At 40.5% G+C, this 22,290-nt stretch overlaps 1 protein-coding gene across 1 annotated transcript in view; it reads left to right on the top strand.

Moving 5' to 3' along the window:
• Positions 1-22,290, top strand: part of SEZ6L (seizure related 6 homolog like) — a 546,424-nt gene that overhangs the window by 455,011 nt on the left and 69,123 nt on the right. The window contains exons 11-12 of the mRNA XM_075830799.1: positions 16,454-16,650; positions 19,948-20,142. Of these exons, the coding sequence (XP_075686914.1) occupies positions 16,454-16,650; positions 19,948-20,142 (392 nt within the window). The remainder of the gene's footprint in view (positions 1-16,453; positions 16,651-19,947; positions 20,143-22,290) is intronic.

Raw genomic sequence — 22,290 nt, forward strand, 5'->3', positions numbered from 1 at the left:
ATTTTGGCCCACTCCTCTTTGCAGATCATCTGTAAATCATTAAGATTTCGAGGCTGTCGCTTGGAAACTCGGATCTTCAGCTCCCCCTCCATAAGTTTTCAATGGGATTAAGGTCTGGAGACTGGCTAGGCCACTCCATGACCTTAATGTGCTTCTTTTTAGCCACTCCTTTGTTGCCTTGGCTGTATGTTTCGGGTCATTGTCGTGCTGGAAGACCCAGCCACGAGCCATTTTTAATGTCCTGGTGGAGGGAAGGAGGTTGTCACTCAGGATTTGACGGTACATGGCTCCATCCATTCTCCCATTGATGCGGTGAAGTAGTCCTGTGCCCTTAGCAGAGAAACACCCCCAAAACATAATGTTTCCACCTCCATGCTTGACAGTGGGGACGGTATTCTTTGGGTCATAGGCAGCATTTCTCTTCCTCCAAACACGGCGATTTGAGTTAATGCCAAAGAGCTCAATTTTAGTCTCATCTGACCACAGCACCTTCTCCCAATCACTCTCAGAATCATCCAGATGTTCATTTCCAAACTTCAGACGGGCCTGTACATGTGCCTTCTTGAGCAGGGGGAGCTTGCGGGCACTGCAGGATTTTAATCCATTACGGCGTAATGTGTTACCAATGGTTTTCTTGGTGACTGTGATCCCAGCTGCCTTGAGATCATTAACAAGTTCCCCCCGTGTAATTTTCGGCTGAGCTCTCACCTTCCTCAGGATCAAGGATACCCCACGAAGTGAGATTTTGCATGGAGCCCCAGATAGATGTCGATTGACAGTCATTTTGTATGTCTTCCATTTTCTTACTATTGCACCAACAGTTGTCTCCTTCTCACCCAGCGTCTTACTTATGGTTTTGTAGCCCATTCCAGCCTTGTGCAGGTCTATGATCTTGTCCCTGACATCCTTAGAAAGCTCTTTGGTCTTGCCCATGTTGTAAAGGTTAGAGTCAGACTGATTAATTGAGTCTGTGGACAGGAGTCTTTTATACAGGTGACCATGTAAGACAGCTGTCTTTAATGCAGGCACCAAGTTGATTTGGAGCGTGTAACTGGTCTGGAGGAGGCTGAACTCTTAATAGTTGGTAGGGGATCAAATACTTATTTCTCTGTGCACAATGCAAATAAATATATATAATTTTGACTATGGGATTTTCTTTTTATATATATATATATATATATATATATATATATATATATATATATATATATATATATATATATATAATCTATGTCTCACTGGTAAAATTAACCTAGCCTAAAAATTCTAGACTGTTCATGTCTTTGACAGTGGGCAAACTTACAAAATCAGTAAGGGATCAAATACTTATTTCCTTTACTGTATATTTTTTATGTGTGTATGTGTATTTATTTAATTTTTTTAAATGTATTTATTTATTTATTCTTTTCCCTCTCTCTTTTGTCCGCTTTGTCTTTTGTTTCCTCTCTCTCTCTCTCCTCCACCTTACTCTGACTTCCCTGGCATCCCTGTTTACCTTGCGTTGCACGTCTGGCGGTCACTTCCACACTGAGCAATTTTGTTTGAGCTAGCATGCGACTGTGTACTTTCTCATTAAATGTTAATGGCCTAAATTCCCCACAGAAGAGATTTCTCGAATGGAAAGACGCAATAAAGGCAGAATGTGACATCGCCCTCTTTCAAGAAACACATCTTCTGAAAAAATATAATTTTAGATTTGCTCATAATAAATATTATAATATTTATTTTGCAAATTCTGAAGGGAAAAAGACTGGGGGGGCAATTGCATTTAGGTTCAACTTTCAAATTAACTGTCAGGAGGTCATTGTAGATTATAAAGGAAGATACATACTCATCAAATGCGTGATAGAACAACAAACATATACCATTTTCAATATAAACGCACCAAATCGGGGCCAAATTAAATTCCTTAAAAATATATTTAAACTATTGGGGGATAGGTTGGCAACCTGTCTCCTCATTGCAGGGGATTTCAATATGGTAAATTAGATCTCTCAAGAGAAGTACATACACGTAAAGAGTTGAAACAACTAGCTAGGAGCCATAACTTACATGATATATGGAGATACGGGCATGGCTCTGAAAGGGATTACACTTTCTACTCAGGACGGCATAGCACGCACTCACAAATAGATTTTTTTCTTATAAATTTTGCATTTTTGCATAGTAATTGCAATTCACAGATACTGAACAAGGTGTGGTCAGACCATGCACCAATAATTCTGACATGGGAGAGTGGTATGAGGGTCAATCCCAGATCACAATGGAGAATGAAATTTGACTTGCTAACCCAAGAGGAGGTCCGGGAAAGTATTGATAAAGCCCTGCAGGAGTATTTTAAATTCAACGATAGGGAAGAGACATCAGAACATATTTTGTGGTATGCTCATAAAACCGTAATCAGAGGGAATTGTATTAGCCTTGTTCATCAGCTTAGGAAAAAAAGACAGGTAAATTTGAGGAGTTAAGTGTTGAGCTGCAGCAATTGGAAAAGGAACACAAAGAGAACTCTCGGCCAGATATTTTGATGGAGATGAACTTTGTGAGATCACAAATCCGTTCATTGTTTTTGGAAGAATATAGATCTGCTCTCCGAAAGGATCAGGTTAAAATGTACCACATGGGAGATAAAGTGGGAAAAATCCTGAGTAACAGATTGAAACAACGAAACTTGAGAAATAGGATAGACTATCTAGAAGATCCTAAAGGAGGAAAACATTTCTCTCCGCAAGATATTGCGGATACCTTTGCAGCATATTATCAAATGTTGTATAACCTGAGTGAAGATGAAACCATGTTTAATCCTTCAGAGGAACAGATAAATAGTTTCTTAGACTCTGTTGCACTTAAACGCCTGACACTAGAACAGTTAAAAATGTTGAGCCTGCCGATGACTTTGGAAGAGGTCAAAAATAGTATTACTACTTTAAAAAGGGGCAAAGCACCAGGCCCTGATGGGTTGGTCAATGGAAATTATATATATAAAAAAGATATATTGGCGTCATATTTACTTAAAATATATAATATAGTTGGGAACCAGACCCCATTTCCAAATGAAATGTTGGAGGGCTCAATAGTGACAATACCAAAAGAAGGGGAAAAAGGCAACCATCCAGGTGATGTTAGGCCCATATCACTGCTTAATGGCGATTTGAAAATATTTTCTAATATTCTAGCCACAAGATTGAGGAAAGTAATCTGCACATTGGTATCAACTGATCAGATGGGCTTCATTCCGGGCAGGCAAACAAGAGATGCTATCAGAAGGGTGATCAGGCTGATCCAGATTGTAAAGAAGAGGGGCTGCCCCAGTGCACTACTGTCACTTGATGCAGAGAAAGCATTCGACAGGGTGAACTGGGGTTTTCTCAAAGCGGTTCTGAGAAAATTGGGTTTTTCAGGTATGTACCTGTACGCAATCTTAGCCCTCTATACGTTACCAAGTGCAAGAGTTTATTACAACGGCTTTGCATCCAATAAATTTGGGATATTTAATTTTACTAGGCAAGGGTGCCCTATCTCCCCATTAATATATAATCTGATGGTTGAACCTCTAGTGCAGTCCTGAAAAGATGAAGAACACATTATAGGGGTTAATGTAGGAAAGGATAGTCATCTAACAACCCTTTACGCAGAAGATATTATTATTTGTGAAGACTCGGAGATCTCCTTGAGACATATTAAAGGAATTCTGGCCGAGTATTCTAAGGTTTCTTTCTATAGATTAAATTAAACTAAATCACAGTTGCTTCCACACAACATACGCTCTTCAATGGAAGTACAATTGAAATCTCTATACTCTTTTAAGTGGGTAAGCACTGGAATTTCTTATCTGGGAGTCACGATAGCCCCAGATATTAGAAATATAGTAAGACAAAACCAGTCTGGGTTGGTGAACAGGGTCAAAGAGATACTCCAAAAACTATCAAGAGTTAACCTCTCTTGGGTCACTAGGATAAACGCATATAAAATGTCTGTGCTACCCATTATATTATATACATTTCGGTGCATTCCGTTGAAGTTCACCCGTAAATTTGTGGACGAGCTACGGCGTCTAATGCTGCATTTTATATGGGGTGGGGAAGAGGTAAAGTATGCATCACAGATAGAATCATGACCCTTCCATTAAAGGAAGGGGGAATGGGACTCCCAGATCTGCACACCTACTACTTGGCCTCATGTGTAGAGACACTGAGATTTTGGTGGGTAGAAAAAACATTAATGCCATGGGTTCAGTTGGAGGCAGATGGCCTGCCGAGGGGTTGGTCATTGAGGCAGCTAATGCTGTTCTCCATTCTAGATCTAGGTACCCCGACAAACAAGCTCATAGGAGATCATCTGAAAGAGAGGACACGATTTCATAAAATCGAAGGTAAGGCATTAGACAGCATAAAACTATCAGATTTTAGGATCTCATACTTTCAACAGATTATCCCATATTGGAATTCAAGGTGTTGGCAGAAGAAAGGGCTTTAGACATTGAACGACCTAATAGACGACAGTGGACTGGTAAACTTTGAAAAGATTAAGACCAAACATGTCTTAGACCCCGGGGCCATCTTTTCATATATCCAGCTGAAAAATACTATAAGAAGGTTTGGCATATTGGGGAAAATAGACCACTTAGTTAATGCTCCCTCCCAAACCAACAAGAGGAACAAGCAACAAGAAGAAAGGTTGCCTTGATTTATAGAGATCTTGCAAATCCAACGGAGAAAAAGGGGACCAAACGGCGCTGCTCAGAATGGATATCAGATGAAAGGAAATTGTGAATAAATAATATATTTATTAGGAAATAGGGTAGGCTACGCGTTTCGACGCCGGACTGGCGTCTTCATCAGGCCAATGCACACAGTGCGGTAGTTGCACCTTTATATACATGGAGGAATTGACAAAAGGTTGGCTAAAAATTAGTGAAAAAAAACGCCAAACATAGGCGGGTCAGAGGTCAGACAGAGCGTTTACCTGATGTTTACAAACATATTTTAAGATTTACATAAAAACATAATGACATAAATGTATTAAAAGATGCCTCTATGGAGAAAAACACAAATTGAACCTTTTATGAAACGTTGACATTTCTAAGGAGAATGTGTATCTCAAGAACGGCTGGTGACACGCAGGGTTTGAAACGCACAACAGTTCAACATGTGGGAAATGAGCCGCACGATGGAACGCAACAAGTAGGTAGGGTCGATTTGTGAATGAATGGACTCTGGAACACACCAGGACCGCAAACAGTGGGTCACGTGGGGCAAGGAAAGTGACCACAAAGCATCTGGGACATGCACCGTATATTGGGCTGCAAGACTGCGAGGGCGATTGAACCGGAGCAGGGTACGTAATTCAAAAAAATTAATTTGTATTTCGGACCGTATTAATATAAAATATAAATTAATGTGATTTTATAGGATAGAAAAAGAAAGTGAAAAGGAAGGATAATGAAATTATATATATATATATATATAATTTCATTATCCTTCCTTTTCACTTTCTTTTTCTATCCTATAAAATCACATTAATTTATATTTTATATTAATACGGTCCGAAATACAAATTAATTTTTTTGAATTACGTACCCTGCTCCGGTTCAATCGCCCTCGCAGTCTTGCAGCCCAATATACGGTGCATGTCCCAGATGCTTTGTGGTCACTTTCCTTGCCCCACGTGACCCACTGTTTGCGGTCCTGGTGTGTTCCAGAGTCCATTCATTCACAAATCGACCCTACCTACTTGTTGCGTTCCATCGTGCGGCTCATTTCCCACATGTTGAACTGTTGTGCGTTTCAAACCCTGCGTGTCACCAGCCGTTCTTGAGATACACATTCTCCTTAGAAATGTCAACGTTTCATAAAAGGTTCAATTTGTGTTTTTCTCCATAGAGGCATCTTTTAATACATTTATGTCATTATGTTTTTATGTTTTTATGTAAATCTTAAAATATGTTTGTAAACATCAGGTAAACGCTCTGTCTGACCTCTGACCCGCCTATGTTTGGCGGTTTTTTTCACTAATTTTTAGCCAACCTTTTGTCAATTCCTCCATGTATATAAAGGTGCAACTACCGCACTGTGTGCATTGGCCTGATGAAGACGCCAGTCCGGCGTCGAAACGCGTAGCCTACCCTATTTCCTAATAAATATATTATTTATTCACAATTTCCTTTCATCTGATATCCATTCTGAGCAGCGCCGTTTGGTCCCCTTTTTCTCCGTTGGATTTGCAGTATCTCTTGACAACAAACTTGCTTTGTTTGTGCACGGACCTGGCAGCAGCTCTCATACGTTTACGACATCCTAACCGGTGTCCACGACCCTAGGTGAGCAAATTCCCTCCATTTGCCCCTTGGTTTTTATCGCTTTTATTTTGCACCATGTGGCGCCGTGTCTGTTTTATCTGTTTCTAGCTTATAGAGATCTTATCTCTTCAAGAGACAGATAAATTCAAATATATGCAAGAGTGGGAAAAAGATCTTGAATCCAAATGTTTGATGTCTCTGTGGGAAAAGGCAATACAATGGCCTTTGGAACACTCATCCTGTATAATCAGGTGGAGTTTGCTAAGAAAATACAGATGAGGCTTCAATTCCATCCAACAAAGATAGCAAAATTTGATCCCCGGAACACAAATCATTGTTGGAGAGGATGTGGTGAGGTGGGGGATTTGCTCCACATGTGGTGGAAGTGTGACAGAATCAAGCAATTCTGGGCAGAGGTCTTTGACCTGATACAGATGGCTACATCACAGTTGATAACTCCGAGCCCCGAAACTGCCTTGTTGAATGTAAATCTGGAAAAGGTGAATAAGGAGGCCAGATGGGTGATCTCACGAATCTTAGATGCTGACCGAAGCTTAATCTTATATGGTAAAGTTCATTACTAATTGTATTGATATTTCGTTCACTTGATTAGTAAATTTACTGCCTGATTAGAACGATTAAAAGTTGATTTTATTAATAGAGTATTAAAATTTGGCTCATATAGCCCAATTAGACATATGTACAGGCTCAGACAAGCGGTCAGGGATAGGAGACGGTCTATTGAAATTTCTATTTGCAGACCAGAATCTCCTCTTATATTATACAGCCCTGAAAGCCACTTGCTGAAAATGATTGTTCCAGCCCAATAGGTTCAAAGCATGTGGTCAAAGAGAAAGGGTCAATCAACAGTCCTGTTAGCAGACCGATATCTCCTTTTTATATAATCCAGCTCTAAGACCACTTGCTGAACAATTGATTCCAACCCTACGCGTTTCAATATCACTATTGAATGTGATAAATCATCAGGGATTGTTTAAAATTGTGTGCCGGTTAGCACGATTTTGTGCAGACGTTATTCCTCCCGGCTCGTGCACGACTCTAATGCAAATGGCCGCACACGAGCCGGCGAGGCTGGGAGCATATGAAGGGCTAGAGCCCTCCCCCTCCACTGACGAGGCTGCCGACCCACCGCCAATCCCGAACAGACACGTCACGAAGTGACGTATCCGGATTGCGGCGAGCCTCCTTACAGCCTGGCCAATCAGGGTGAAGTAGGACGACATAGCGTCCCTAGTAACCCTGGAGATCTGAAGCGGATATACATACATGCTGGGGACGAACGATACAACGGGTAAATATACACTAATCAATGCTAAATACGAGTCTCAAACCTCGGGTTTAAATGAACAGATCTCCTATGCGTGTTTCCTTTAATTAGGAACCCTATATCCCTTATCGTTTATACCATCTACAGTAGAGGTGCAGTTTATATGCGTTTATTATGCGGTCTCTATGCTCCGATTTAGAGTCCCACTTTCAGTCGGGGCTTTACAAATTTTTCCTATACCATCGGCCCTCAGTACTATTTATCTACAATACGACCTTATGCTAAGAGGTCTAGTACCTCTATTCTGTATGAGTGGCTGTTTGCCTGCATTCCTAAGGTTTAATCTGATAAGCAACGGTGTTTAAGTCACTGACCATTGTTGTGGTTTGAGACTCGTATTTAGCATTGATTAGTGTATATTTACCCGTTGTATCATTCGTCCCCAGCATGTATGTATATCCGCTTCAGATCTCCAGGGTTACTAGGGACGCTATGTCGTCCTACTTCACCCTGATTGGTCAGGCTGTAAGGAGGCTTGCCGCAATCCGGATACGTCACTTCATGACGTGTCTGTTCGGGATTGGCGGTGGGTCGGCAGCCTCGTCAGTGGAGGGGGAGGGCTCTAGCCCTTTATATGCTCCCAGCCTCGCCGGCTCGTGTGCGGCCATTTGCATTAGAGTCGTGCACGAGCCGGGAGGAATAACATCTGCACAAAATCGTGCTAACCGGCACACAATTTTAAACAATCCCTGATGATTTATCACATTCAATAGTGATATTGAAACGCGTAGGGTTGGAATCAATTGTTCAGCAAGTGGTCTTAGAGCTGGATTATATTAAAGGAGATATCGGTCTGCTAACAGGACTGTTGATTGACCCTTTCTCTTTGACCATATGCTTTGAGCCTGTTGGGCTGGAACAATCATTTTCAGCAAGTGGCTTTCAGGGCTGTATAATATAAGAGGAGATTCTGGTCTGCAAATAGAAATTTCAATAGACCGTCTCCTATCCCTGACCGCTTGTCTGAGCCTGTACATATGTCTAATTGGGCTATATGAGCCAAATTTTAATCTTATATGGTTGGAAATCCCCTAATATACCAAAAATTATGGAAGTCAGAGATAAAGTGAATATATACCTGAGATAGGAGTATGGAGTTGGGATCGAAAACAAAACTAAGAAGGACACCTTTAACCAGAGATGGGACACATGGGTGACAGACCCAAGTCTATTTAGGGGATATTCTCTATGGTAGTCCATGGGATGGGCTGTGAGAAGGTTTTTGAGGGTTGTGAGAGGGAGTAATATCAACTCCTTATTCTCTTTGTTTTATTTATTTATTTTATTTTTTTATTTATTTACTTTCTCTCTCCTCGTTTTCTTTTTCCTTACTTTTCTATTTTTTTATTATTATTTTTTTATTTGTTTATTTTTTCTTTTTGGTTGAGTCGTTTTGGTGTGAGGCGTGCTGACAAAGGGTGGGTCTCTGTGTGGATGCCTACCACAGATATGTTGATGTCCTTGAGTGTTACCTTTTTGGATTGTTTGTTTTTGTAAAAGAATAAAAAAATAATAATAATAAAAAAAAAAAAAGACAGTGATAACTCTCTGAGTACAGATAATGTAGTAGATGTTACATGCAGTCCTTTGTAACACCACAAATAACACAGTCATAACTCTGAGTACAGATAATGTAGTGTTACCTGCAGTCCTATGTAACACCACAGATAACACAGTGATAACTCTGAGTACAGATAATGTAGATTTTACTTGCAGTCCTATGTAACACCACAGATAATATACAGTGATAACTCAGTACAGATAATGTAGTAGATGCACACACCGAAATATCTACACATACAGATACAGGGACGTAGCTAAAGGCTCATGGGCTCTGGTGCAAGAATTCAGCTTGGACCCCCCTTCCAAAAGCAGCCGGACCCCTGCGCACGCCTATGCCCAGCTGCCTTGCCCAAAAAAATCCCATGAATGCCTCTCTAGTATAATGCTCCCCAAAGCTGACCCCACAGTATAATGTCCCATAGCGGCCCCCACACAGTATAATGTCCCCCATATCTGCCTACACAAAGTATAATGCCCCCCATTACTGCCCACACAGTATAATACCCCTATAGATGCCCCCACACAGTATAATGCCGGCCATAGCTGCCCTCACAGTATAATGCCCCCATAGCTGCCCCCACAGTATATTGCTACCCATAGCTGCCCCATACAGTATAATGCACTCCATACAATATAATGCCCCCATACAGTATAAGGCCCCCCATAGCTACGTCATACACTATAATGTCCCATACAGTCTAATTCCCCCACAGCTGCCCCATACAGTATAATGCCCCCCATACAGTATAATGCCCCCCATAGCTGCTCCCATACAATATAATGTTCCATACAGTGTAATACCCCCCAACGCTGCCACATACAGTATAACACCCCACATACAGTATAATGCCCCCATAGTTGTCCCATACAATATAATGCCCCACACAGTATAATGCCCACCATAGCTGTCCCTTACAGTATAATGCCCCACCCAGTATAATGCCCTCCATAGCTGTCCTATACACTATAATGCCCCACACAGTATAATGTCCATCATAGCTGTCCCATGCAGTGTAATGCCCCACACAGTATAATGCCTGCCATAGCTGCCACATAGAGTATAATGCCCCATACAGTATAAAGCCCCCCATAGTTGCCCCATACAGTATAATGCCCCCCATACAGTATAATGCCACTATAGCTGTCCCATACAGTATAATGCCCCCATACAGTATAATGCCCCCATAGCTGCCCCCATACACTATAATGTTCCATACAGTGTAATACCCCCCAACGCTGCCACATACAGTATAACACCCCACATACAGTATAATGCCCCCATAGCTGTCCCATACAATATAATGCCCCACACAGTATAATGCCCACCATAGCTGTCCCATACAGTATAATGCCCCACCCAGTATAATGCCCTCCATAGCTGTCCTATACACTATAATGCCCCACACAGTATAATGTCCATCATAGCTGTCTCATGCAGTGTAATGCCCCACACAGTATAATGCCTCCCATAGCTGCCACATACAGTATAATGCACCATACAGTATAAAGCCTCCCATAGCTGTCCCATACAGTATAATGCCCCCATAGCTGTCCCATACAGTATAATGCCCCCCATACAGTATAATGCCCTCCATAACTTCCGCATACAGTATAATGCCCCCATACAGTATAATGCCCCCTATAGCTTCCCCATACAGTACAATGCCCCCCATAGCTGTCCCATACAGTATAATGCCCCTATACAGTATAATGCCCTCCATAGCTGCCACATACAGTATAATGCCCCGTACAGTATAATGCCCCCCTATAGCTGCCCCATACAGTAAAATGCCCCCCATAGCTGTCTCATACAGTATATTGCCTCCATACAGTATAATGCCCCACTCAGCTATCCAATGTGGGGCATTATACTGTATGGGGGCGCGGGCGTGACTGCGACCATTGCGACCCCTATAGCTACGCCACTGTACAGATACATGTATAGGCACTTAGGCACACAAATACACATACACACCTACTGGAACTTATACACACATAAACACAGAGACACACAGACAAATAGAGGCACAAACAACAGACAGACAGAGCACTCACATCTCCTTCCTCACAGGCTTCTTGCAGGTCGGGCTGTGGGCGAAGCCGACTGTGCCTCGGACACCACGTCCTTGCCAAATATATATATGATATATATATACAGTGTATATATATATATATATATATATATATATATATATATAACATCCTGCCAACATGTCCGAAGCCATAACCCCGACACAATTCCACTAACTAAGTTATGGTATAAATCAACATAAACAATATCAGACACAAATATAAATTACATTTCACTTTCCTCTATGTTATAGAAAAAATTTGTTTATACGTCAAAAAGTAATTGTTTTTACTCTGTCACACACTAATATTGAAATAATTGTATAAAAAAATTATGAAAAAATACTTTAATAGCATAAAAAATAAAAAAAGTTAGGTCCGTTTAACAGCACAAGCAGAACATCTCTAAAAATTGTATGGTCATTTAGGCCCAAAATATGTGCAGTATCAAAGGGTTACTCCCATCTTAGACATATATAGCATATCAAAAGAATATGCCATAAATGTCTGATAGATGCAGGTCCCAGCTCTAGCACCCGCACCTACATCGAGAACGGGGGTCACTGGACTCCGATTTTGCCTGGTGAGGCAGGGACTAATTCCAGACGGGGTCTAATTGGAGAGGTGGCCACACATGCACTTGGCACTTTCCATTCTGTTCTGTGGGAGTAAGGGTATGTGCACACGATGAGAGGCTTTTACGGCTGAAAAGACAGACTGTTTTCAGGAGAAAACAGCTGCCTCGTTTCAGCCGTAATTCCTCCTCCTCGCATTTTGCGAGGCTTCTCTGACAGCCGTAAATCTTGAGCTGTGCTTCATTGAGTTCAATGAAGTACGGCTCAAATTACGTCTGAAAGAAGTGTCCTGCACTTCTTTTGACGAGGCTGTATTTTTACGCGTCGTCGTTTGACAGCTGTCAAACGACGACGCGTAAATGACAGGTTGTCTGCACAGTACGTCGGCAAACCCATTCAAATGAATGGGCAGATGTTTGCCGACGTATTGTAGCCCTATTTTCAGACGTAAAACGAGGCATAATACGCCTCGTTTACGTCTGAAAATAGGTTGTGTGAACCCAGCCTTACAGAAAAACCCAATCAGAGCTGGGTTATCTGGATATATTCTGTGGATATGCCATAAATGTACGAGAAGTGAATATATACTTTATTCTTGTGTTTAAAAATAAAGGTATGATTGGTTAAAAGGAATCCAGTATCTCTATTGCCCGCCTACTCTCAGTGAAAAGCAGAAAATATTCATCCGTTTCAGATAAGCCCAGTAAACCTGTCCAGAAACCAAACACCTGTTACCAGGCTTAGCGCCTCTTATTTTAGGAAATACCAATCTAAAGCAAAAACTGTTTTCCATTTTGTTTTCACAGCATTTCAATGACATTCATTCCTAAAAGAAGGTTACACATGAAGTCCTGCATCTATAGAAAAAAAACATTTTTGTAATAGATACAAATACTGTATCAACACCAGATACACATTTTATACTATAAAAGTTAAAAGGATAAGGTTATTTCCATAATAAACCCTCATCATTATTCCAGACCAAGCTACAGTCATGAATTTATTCAATCCTGGAAATATTTATCTTTCAGCATATTACATTTTACTTTTATTTTTATTCCTGTCCTAGAATTTCAGAAATGAGAATATAAATCTCTCACTGAATTCTAATGGAATAATTAACAATTATACAACTGTGCAAAAAAGCATAATAAACAGAGTCACATAAATAACCAAACGCTGTTACTCAGTTGATTCTTGAGTTTTATAATTTCTTTCTGTAAGATGTTATGATTAAAATGTTATTACTTGTTCCTTTTCAGAAGGTCTGGGAACTAAAGAATAGGCTGCTATATCTACCGGAGATTTAGGGATTTGGAACTTAATTTTATTATGCTAGTCCTGAGTGCTTAATCTTTTTCATATTCACATGTTCTGCAACCAACATTCAGCCAAAAGATTGAACTGTATACCACATAAGGCAAAGGCTAAAAGTGTACTGCAAATCATAGACTGTGCTGGCATTTAAAGGATACCTCCCCTGACATGTCTGTTTTAATAAATAATTCTATTCCCCATAAAATATCAATTCTGGAGTACCCTTTCATGGAACGCTACATTCTGCCGTTCCTCTGTTATTTCTCCTATTTTTCGGACTATAAGACGCACCTGACTATAAGACACACCCAGCTTTTAGACAACAGAAAATGGGGAAAAATAATCATATTTTACTTCTTTTATAAAGAAAAAACTATTGGTTGAAAAAATAATTTGTTCGGTTTCACCATATTCTGAGAGCCATAACGTATATTTTTTCATCGTTTGAGAGGTGTGAGGGCTTATTTTTTGCAGGACGAGCTGTAGTTTTTATTAGAGCCATTTTTTTGGTACATACGATTTTTTGATCACTTTTTATTTCATTCTTTTTCGCGCTATGGTGACCAAAAAACATTGATTCTGGGGTTCTTAATTACATTTTTTTTACGCCGCTCACTGTGTGAGTCAAATAATGCTATATTGTAATAGTTTCGGACTTTTACAGACGCAGCAAATTTTGTTATTTTTTTTATTTTTACATTGTGCTTGGGGGAAAATGGGGAAAGGTTTTTTTTTAAGTTTTAAAAAATTATACACCCCTGAAAATGTATCTAACCTTTTTTTTACACATTTTATTAGTTCCCCTAGTGGACTTGAACCAGTAATCATTAGATCGCTGGTACAATACACTGCAGTATATGTATGAGTTACGGAAACAGCATAAGTCGCTGAGCTACGCTGTTTCCGCAACTCCCATAGTAGTGAATGGTAGTTACAGAAGCAGCATAGCATGCTACTCTGTTTCCGTAACTAGTATTCAGTTCTATGGGAGGTATGGAAACAGCGTAGATCAGCGAGCTACGCTGTTTAAGTAACTCGACCATGTAACAAGGAAGTGCCCGGGAGACAGCGGAGCTGGGTAAGATAGAACGGGGTTTAGGGGGCCCCGTTCTAGAGATAGGTGCGGGTCCCAGAGGTGGGACCCACATCTATCTGACATTTATGACATATCCTGTGGATATGACATAAATGTTCTTGATGGGAAAACCACTATAAAAGCTGCGGTCGCTAGTGACCGCAGCATAACTAGTTAAATGGCCAGGAACAGCGCCAACGCTTTTCCTGGCCATTAGGGCAGCGTGTCAGCTGTAAAATACAGCTGACATCTGCTGTATATGGAGCGGGCTTAGAACGTGAACACGCTCCATACATCATCCCCTCCCCGCTCCATGGTGTTCCGCCACATCACGGGTCGGGAAGGGGTTAAGTAAGGAGCGATCAGGGGGCCTGAGGCTGCAGGGTCCCTTGACTGCCGACTATAAGACACAGAGACTTTTTAGCAAGATTTATTCTTGCTATAAACTACGTCTTATAGTCCGAAAAATACGGTATATTACATCCTGTGGATATGTCATAAATGTCCCTCCTTGGAAAATCCCTTTAAAGAGGCTCTGTCACCAGTTTATAACTTCCCTATCTTCTACCTAATCTAATAGGCGCTTTAATGTAGATAAGTTAAGTTACCGTAGGAGTAAGTGACAGCACAGCGTGATCTCGTGAGATCACGCTGTGCTGTGAGTACAGCTGAACATGAATGAAGAGGAGTGTATGACTCTGATTGGTCAGCATCATCCACTTCTCTTTACTACGCCCACTTTGTGAAAGGAAAAAAACGCCCACTTGGTCATTAAGAACAAATTTGCATAACACTTAAAATGCTCATAACTTTGACAAAAATAAGCGTTTTTAAAACACATTACTAAGGCTTCATTCACATCTGCGTCGGGGTCCCGTTCTGACGTTCCGTCAGAGGTTTCCGTCAGAACGGGACCCTGAGCAGACACAAACTGACACAGACGGAAACCAGAGGTTTCCGTTTCCGTCACCAATGATTTCAATGGTGACGGAGCCGATGCCCATGTGTCTGTTGTGCACCGGAACTTCTCTATTGCTTCCGGCAAAACGACGTGTCTGATGCAAAACAGACACAAACTGAAACCACGGGCACCGGCTACGTCACCAATGAAATCAATGGTTTCTCCTCTGGTTTCCGTCGGTTTCAGTTTGTGTCTGCTCAGGGTCCCGTTCTGTCGGAAACCTCAGATGGAACGTCAGAACGGGACCCCAACGCAGATGTGAACGAAGCCTTATCTACATTAAAGCGCCTATTAGATTAGGTAGAAGATACGGCAGTTATAAACTGGTGACAGAGCATCTTTAACAATTCTCTGTTCTCAGTTCAATAGAAATTCTGGCTTGAGCAAAAGATCTGATATCTAAAGACCCTTTTACAAGGGCCAATTATCGGGCAAAGGAGCGTTCACAGAACGCTAGTCCAGATCATTGCAACTATCAGCAAACGCTCGTTCATCGGCTGATCGTATCGTTTATGCAGCCTAAAATATTATCGTTGTCGGCAGCACATCTCTCGGTGTAAACAAGGAGACGTGCTGCCGACATGATAACAATGTATGGGGATGATAGTAGTAAAGAGCGCTCGTCCCCATCCATAGCTCCTTGTAAAAGAAAAAAACGAGCACCGAAAATCACGCGTGCATCACGGACGTAATACACGTTCGTGTGAATAAGGCCTTAGGCTGAGACTGATTGCTGGGGTTGTGCTGCCTGACATCCACATTGGATATACCTAACAACAAATCTGTCTCACATGACAGCTGTTTAGCTCAAGTTTGGCTTGGCACTGCTCTAACAGCAGGGGAGAAATGCAATTCGGCAGCAGTCTCATCGTGCTATTCCCCATATCAGTCTGCAGTATAAATCAGATTTTTCCCAAAATAAGTTAAGGAGTGATAGACATGACTCAAAAGTATCTGAAATGTGTTTGTCAAATCTTTTACCTCATTGGATTTGTTTTCCATATGAATTATCCTTTTGTCTAATTTGACGTCTTCCTGGTGCTGTAAAGTGCTTGCTTTTACTCTACCTACATATTAAAGGAGTTGTATGAGATAATCTGCGATACAAGACACAGCACAACGTTTTTTTTCTAATCTATTACAACCCTGTTAAACCAATCTAATGTCAAACAGGTGACCTACAGAGTGTTGAAAGTGGGGAATTTTTCAATAATTACTAATAACATGTATTTTCTTTGTGTTGCAGATTAAATTTGAGTAACAATGACATCCTAACTATTTATGATGGAGATGAAATTACATCAAAGATTTTAGGACAGTTTGTTGGAAGCAGTAGTCCTCAGAAGCTCTACTCATCCTCTCCTGACCTCTCCATTCAGTTTCATTCTGATCCAGCTGGAATGATCTTTGGAAAGGGGCAAGGTTTTATCTTAAATTACATAGGTGAGCATTGTTTTTTCTTTTTAAAGAGGTTGTCTAGTTTAGAATACCCATTATTAATTACCCTATAAGGGTGCGTCCAGATCCTTATAGGGTAATTGACAGGATATGCCATAAATATCCAATAGATGCTGGTCCCACCTCTTGGACCCGCACCTCTCTAGAACGGGCCCCCTTGATTTTCATCCTCCCCTGCTGCTGATGCTGGTCTCTGACCTCTGAGATACGAAGTGTCCGGAAGTACGTAAACTACGCTGTTTTCGTAACTCCTATAGTGAATGGGATGTATGCTGTTTCCATAGCTCCCAAGTTTCGGAAACAGCATTGTTCACTGTGCTACGCTGTTTCTGTAACTCATATTTAATTCTATGGGATTTACAGGTAACAGCATAGCTCAGTGAGCTCAACTGTTTCTGTACTCCTGGCCACCTCAGTGGCTGGGGACCAGGGACAGCAGGAGATGGTAGGACAGGGGTCAGGGGGCCCTGTTCTAAAGATAGGTGTGGGTCCCCTAGGTGGGACCCACATCTATCGGACATTTATGGTATATCCTGTGGATATAAATGCAAAACTCGGCACTCAGGTACCTGATGAAAAACTTGGATTTTTTTATTTGGCAATCCATATATTATGAACGTTTTCGGTCAAATTAGACCTTCATTAGATAATTATATACAACAAAAATAAATAATAAGAAATAATAAAACATAACAATATCACCAGAGTCAGCGCTCTCCAAGTTATACATATGGCTTAAAGACAAAAAACATCTCATCAATATACAGTAGGTATAACATTCTCACTGAACACATTTCAGTAAACTACAGGCTGTAACTCACAGCCCAAAAAATTAACTGTAATGCATATTCCCACCACTCAAGGACAATGTCCAAAATGGCGACTGTTTTGCTTGGATTCTGAAAATGCTATTTGTAGTTGTCGACACTCTACATCGATTATCATATAATACTGAGAACCACATAATGTAATTACAAAGTAAATATATCTAGGAGGGTTTTCCACAACTAGGTATATAATACATAAAAAGAAAAAGAAAAACCATATTACCGAATTGCCTGGAGGAGGGAATAGAATGAAAGTAATACAAGACTTGTCGAAAAACGCTCTCATACTCAACATCCGTTGCTGTGTTGGATTGGCGCCACGTCAGAGTAAGTTCGGTGTCTATTAAGAACACTTCACCTCATGTGACCTATGACACATTAACTGGGAAATGCAGTGAGCTATTGTGCTTTTTCTAGAGAAAGTATTACATTTTATACCAACACTATGTTATTCCTAGTTACTGATACTTGCTGCCATTAGTGGCATACTGACATTAAGGGGTTAAAGACTTCATTTCTGCTCTTAGCACCCAGCCAGTATCATAGTTATTATTTCTTGCTGCTCTGTGAGATAGGATACTACTGTTTGTCAATACAGCCCCATTATTTGTATAGATTGTGCCAATTTAGTGCCTGCTGAGCTTCCAAAATGTAGTGTAACAGAGGAAGAAGAGAAAAAGTAAAAAGGTTTTAACCTACTGTTTCATAAAACAAACAGGAAACTGCTGTAAATCTTGCTGGTGGATTTGCTAACAATATAAATAAGATATTATATCATGTTAAAAGACATATTTAGTGAATAAAGGATACATTCCTTTCATTCTCAGGGTATGTGCACACATAGTGACCAAAAACGTCTGAAAATACAGAGCTGTTTTCAAGGGAAAACAGCCCCTGATTTTCAGACGTTTTTTGAGCAACTCGCATTTTTCGCGGCGTTTTTCGCGATGTTTTCGCTGCGTTTTTTACGGCCGTTTTTGGAGCTGTTTTCATTGGAGTCTATGAGAAAACAGCTCCAAAAACGTCCAAAGAAGTGTCCTGCACTTCTTTTTACGAGGCGTAATTTTACGCGTCGTAATTGCCGTACGACGCGTAAAATTACGCGTCGTGGGAACAATACAGCGTTATACCCATAGAAAGTAATGGGCAGATGTTTGACAACGTATTTGAGACGTATTTTCAGACGTAAAACGAGGCAAAAAACGCCTCGTATACGACTGAAAATAGGTCGTGTGAACCCAGCCTAACTCTATGTGAATGGTACCGTTTCTATTACTTCAAATGTCTCATATCAGTGCAAGCCACATCCCCCCTTTACAGTGCTAGTCACTTCTCGCATAACAGTGCCAGCCACATGCCCCTGTAACTGGTTCCAGACCGCCCAGGATATTTATACGGTGGGCGGTCGAGGTCCTTAAAACCCACACCATAGTAAATCTAAGACACAGACTTTAGCTGGCTGCCCGAGCAAGCTAAATATTGGGTGCCTGGCAGTCAGTGACTGCCAGGCACCCTGGAGAGAGAAGACAGAAGCGGTAAGAAACTTCTATCTTCTCTGATCTCTTGCACACAGTGCTCAATGACCACTGTGCATAGAATAGAGGAAGCAGCACCGCTGCCTCTATTGGTCCCGGTGATCATGTGACTGGTCACATGATCGCCGGGATGCCGTTAGTGGAAGGTTGCTGTTGGGTCTAACTAGACCCAGCATAGCCCTATTAGTGAAAATAGTCACTACAACACGGATGATTTCCCCTGTAACTGGGACTGCTGTGGAAAATCATGGTAAAAAAGAAAAAATAAACAAATAAAATCCCCCAAAGCTCTTTTCTGTCCTTTTGGGGGACAAGCCATAATGATTTAAAAAAATAAAAGTAAAATAAAGTAAGAAATAAATTAAATAATAAATGCACATAAAAAAGTTCCCCACGCCAACCATTGTCGTAACGCTAACCCTGACCCAATTACCCTAAAATAGACATGTAATATATGAAAATTTACGGTAGATAATGACGATCACAAATAATAGGGTTTTTTTGGGGGTTAAAACTATAATATTCCCAGAAAAAAATAGCGGAAAAGTAAAAAAGCATGTTTTTTTACTATTATTTTCAAACTATAAGCCGTAAAGCAGTTTAACTAACGTGTGCTAAAAAATGGCTAAACGGTGTCTGGTCCTGAAGGCTCAAAATAGCCCGGTCCTGAACCGGTTAACAATGCCTGCCAAATATCCGCAAGGTACCTCCGGCTTGGAGCCATCATCATACTTGATGTCTGATTTGACTTGAACTGCTATTGACAAGTGCATTACGTCACTACATTTTCTGTCTTCTAGTCGCATGTGGAATTAGACCAGTTGTTAAAATGTTTGCTTATATATATATATATATATATATAAATAAATATACTAAATGGATGTAAGAGAACCAACAAGATTTTTTACCATATATTTTAGAAGTCTCAAGAAATGACTCATGTTCAGACCTTCCTGAAATCCAGAATGGATGGAAAACCACATCTCACACAGATCTTGTCAGAGGAGCAAAAATTACTTACCAGTGCGACCCAGGATATGATATTGTGGGAAGCGAAACCTTAACCTGCCAGTGGGATCTGAGCTGGAGCAGCGACCCCCCATTTTGTGAAAAAAGTAAGACACAAACAGTTTTATTACTCCATTCTAGATTATTCCATGGCCTTCTTGAATCGTCTGCAGTTGATATTCATCTTAAGACATCAAGTAACTTTTCTGGGAGTTATCACATTAAAAATACCATTGCTGTTGCGCTTGTCATGTATTTACATTTGTAAAGGTGATCGGGGAATTAAAATAAAATGACAATTATGAATGTTACAATATATGAAGCGAAAGACAGGTAGATGCGGGCAGAAGTACTGATGCACTAGAAATATCATACATTATTGACCACATTTGGAAACAAGACACATAATAATATTTTTTTTAATTTAGATTCATTAGGGGAGGTTTATCAAAACTGGTGCAAAGCAAAAGTGAAGTCGTTTGGCCTTAGCAACCAATCAGATTGCTTCTTTCATTTTTAAAAAGGCTTGAAAAATGTGACCTTGAAACAGGTTGGTTGCTATGGGCAACTATTCCACTTTATCTTTGCACCAGTTCTGATAAATCTTTCCCAATAAGTCTAATGAGCGTCACAAAGCTGTGCTCAAAACATCCCATTTAATGCAGTGCGAAAATATTTTTGTTATTAGAAACGGAGGAAATGTGTCTACCGTTTTCTTTAAAGGGTAACTAGACGTTCAAAAAGCTTTTGACATGTCATAGTGACATGTCAAAAGTTTTGATCGATGCGGTCCGAGCACTAAGACCCCCACCGATCGCTAAAACGAAGCAGCAGAAACGCTCGGTTGGCTTTGTTTCTGATCGGCTTTCCTCGGAAAGCTGAGCAGTTGGTGTATGGGCCCATAGACTTTCTATTGAGCCCGTACACCACTTGCTCGGCTTTACGGAAAAAGACAATCAGAAACTAAGCAGCACAGCACTCACACGAGCGCTTCTGCCACTGCATTTCAGCGATCGGTGGCAGTCTCAGTGCTCGGACCCCGACCGATCAAAGCTTCTGACATGTCACTATGACATGTCAAAAGCTTAGGAAAATGTAGTTACCCTTTAATAAACAGCAGTAAAGATTTATTGCTGTTATTTACCTATTTAACAATATAGTTAAAGATGAAGTAGATGCCATGCTGCATTATGTGCCCAGTGGTACCTCTGTGCTAAGTAATGCAGAAAGGAAGGAGTTACATTGAAAATATAGCGTTTCACTAATTCTGGCCTGCACTAACAACCTATAAGACGTTGCTAGTAGCTAACACTACAATTTACTACAATTTATGCAATTCTATATATTATTATAGACTGTCCAGCTTAGAGGGAACAGCTGACATCAGGAGTAATTTCGTAATTTTTTTGTGATGTTTTAAAGCAGCGTTCCACAAGAAGTAGATTGTGAGCCACATAAGGGGTCTTGCATGTGGCTCATCAGATATTGGTAGCTAAAGATACATAATATAATATCTGAAGATATAGTGCACCAATGAATCAATAATGTCATAGCATTACTGAAACTTGGCACCATGGTCAGAGCCGTTTGACTAACTATTGACACAAGGGTTAGGAACCATATTATTGTCATTTGGCTCCTTGGCCAGGATGATCTAAGAGGAACATAGCGCTATGGCCAGGATTGTCACACTAGACTGTGCCCCATTTTTCACTCCAACTTTTCTTAGTAATTTGTTGCAAATTGTTACTACAGGCAACATTTATTTTATTTCAATCGCATCATTTTTTCGTTAATACCAAATGTTATTTAAACCCACCTATTACATTTAAATGGGATTCTCAAGCTACTGAACAAAAGGTTGGAAACTCTGGTTTAGAGGAAATAGTAATAATATATATTTTATGTCAGTCTTATTGTGGCCATTGGGTGTTGACGTGTTATTTTATTTGTATATGTGTATCTGAAAATAGTATACAATGTAATAAGCATACATACGGCTCCGTTCATGAGGTAATTCATGAGAATCCTGGGCTGGCGTACCCTCAAATGCAGCAACATGCCAGGGTAGCCACCTAGAAACCAACACTACAAATAAAGATAAGTTGACTAGTGGAATTAACGAAATGTCCACTCAATATTGGTAAAAATGAGATACATATTGTTATGCAGGAAATGTTGTCCAAAGTAAAAAGTCTTAAGTACACCCAAAGCCTTCAATTTTTGTAGAATGCCACTTGTTATAGAGCATTTTT

This window comes from Rhinoderma darwinii, chromosome 1 (assembly GCF_050947455.1).
Source record: "Rhinoderma darwinii isolate aRhiDar2 chromosome 1, aRhiDar2.hap1, whole genome shotgun sequence".
Lineage (NCBI taxonomy): Eukaryota > Metazoa > Chordata > Amphibia > Anura > Rhinodermatidae > Rhinoderma > Rhinoderma darwinii.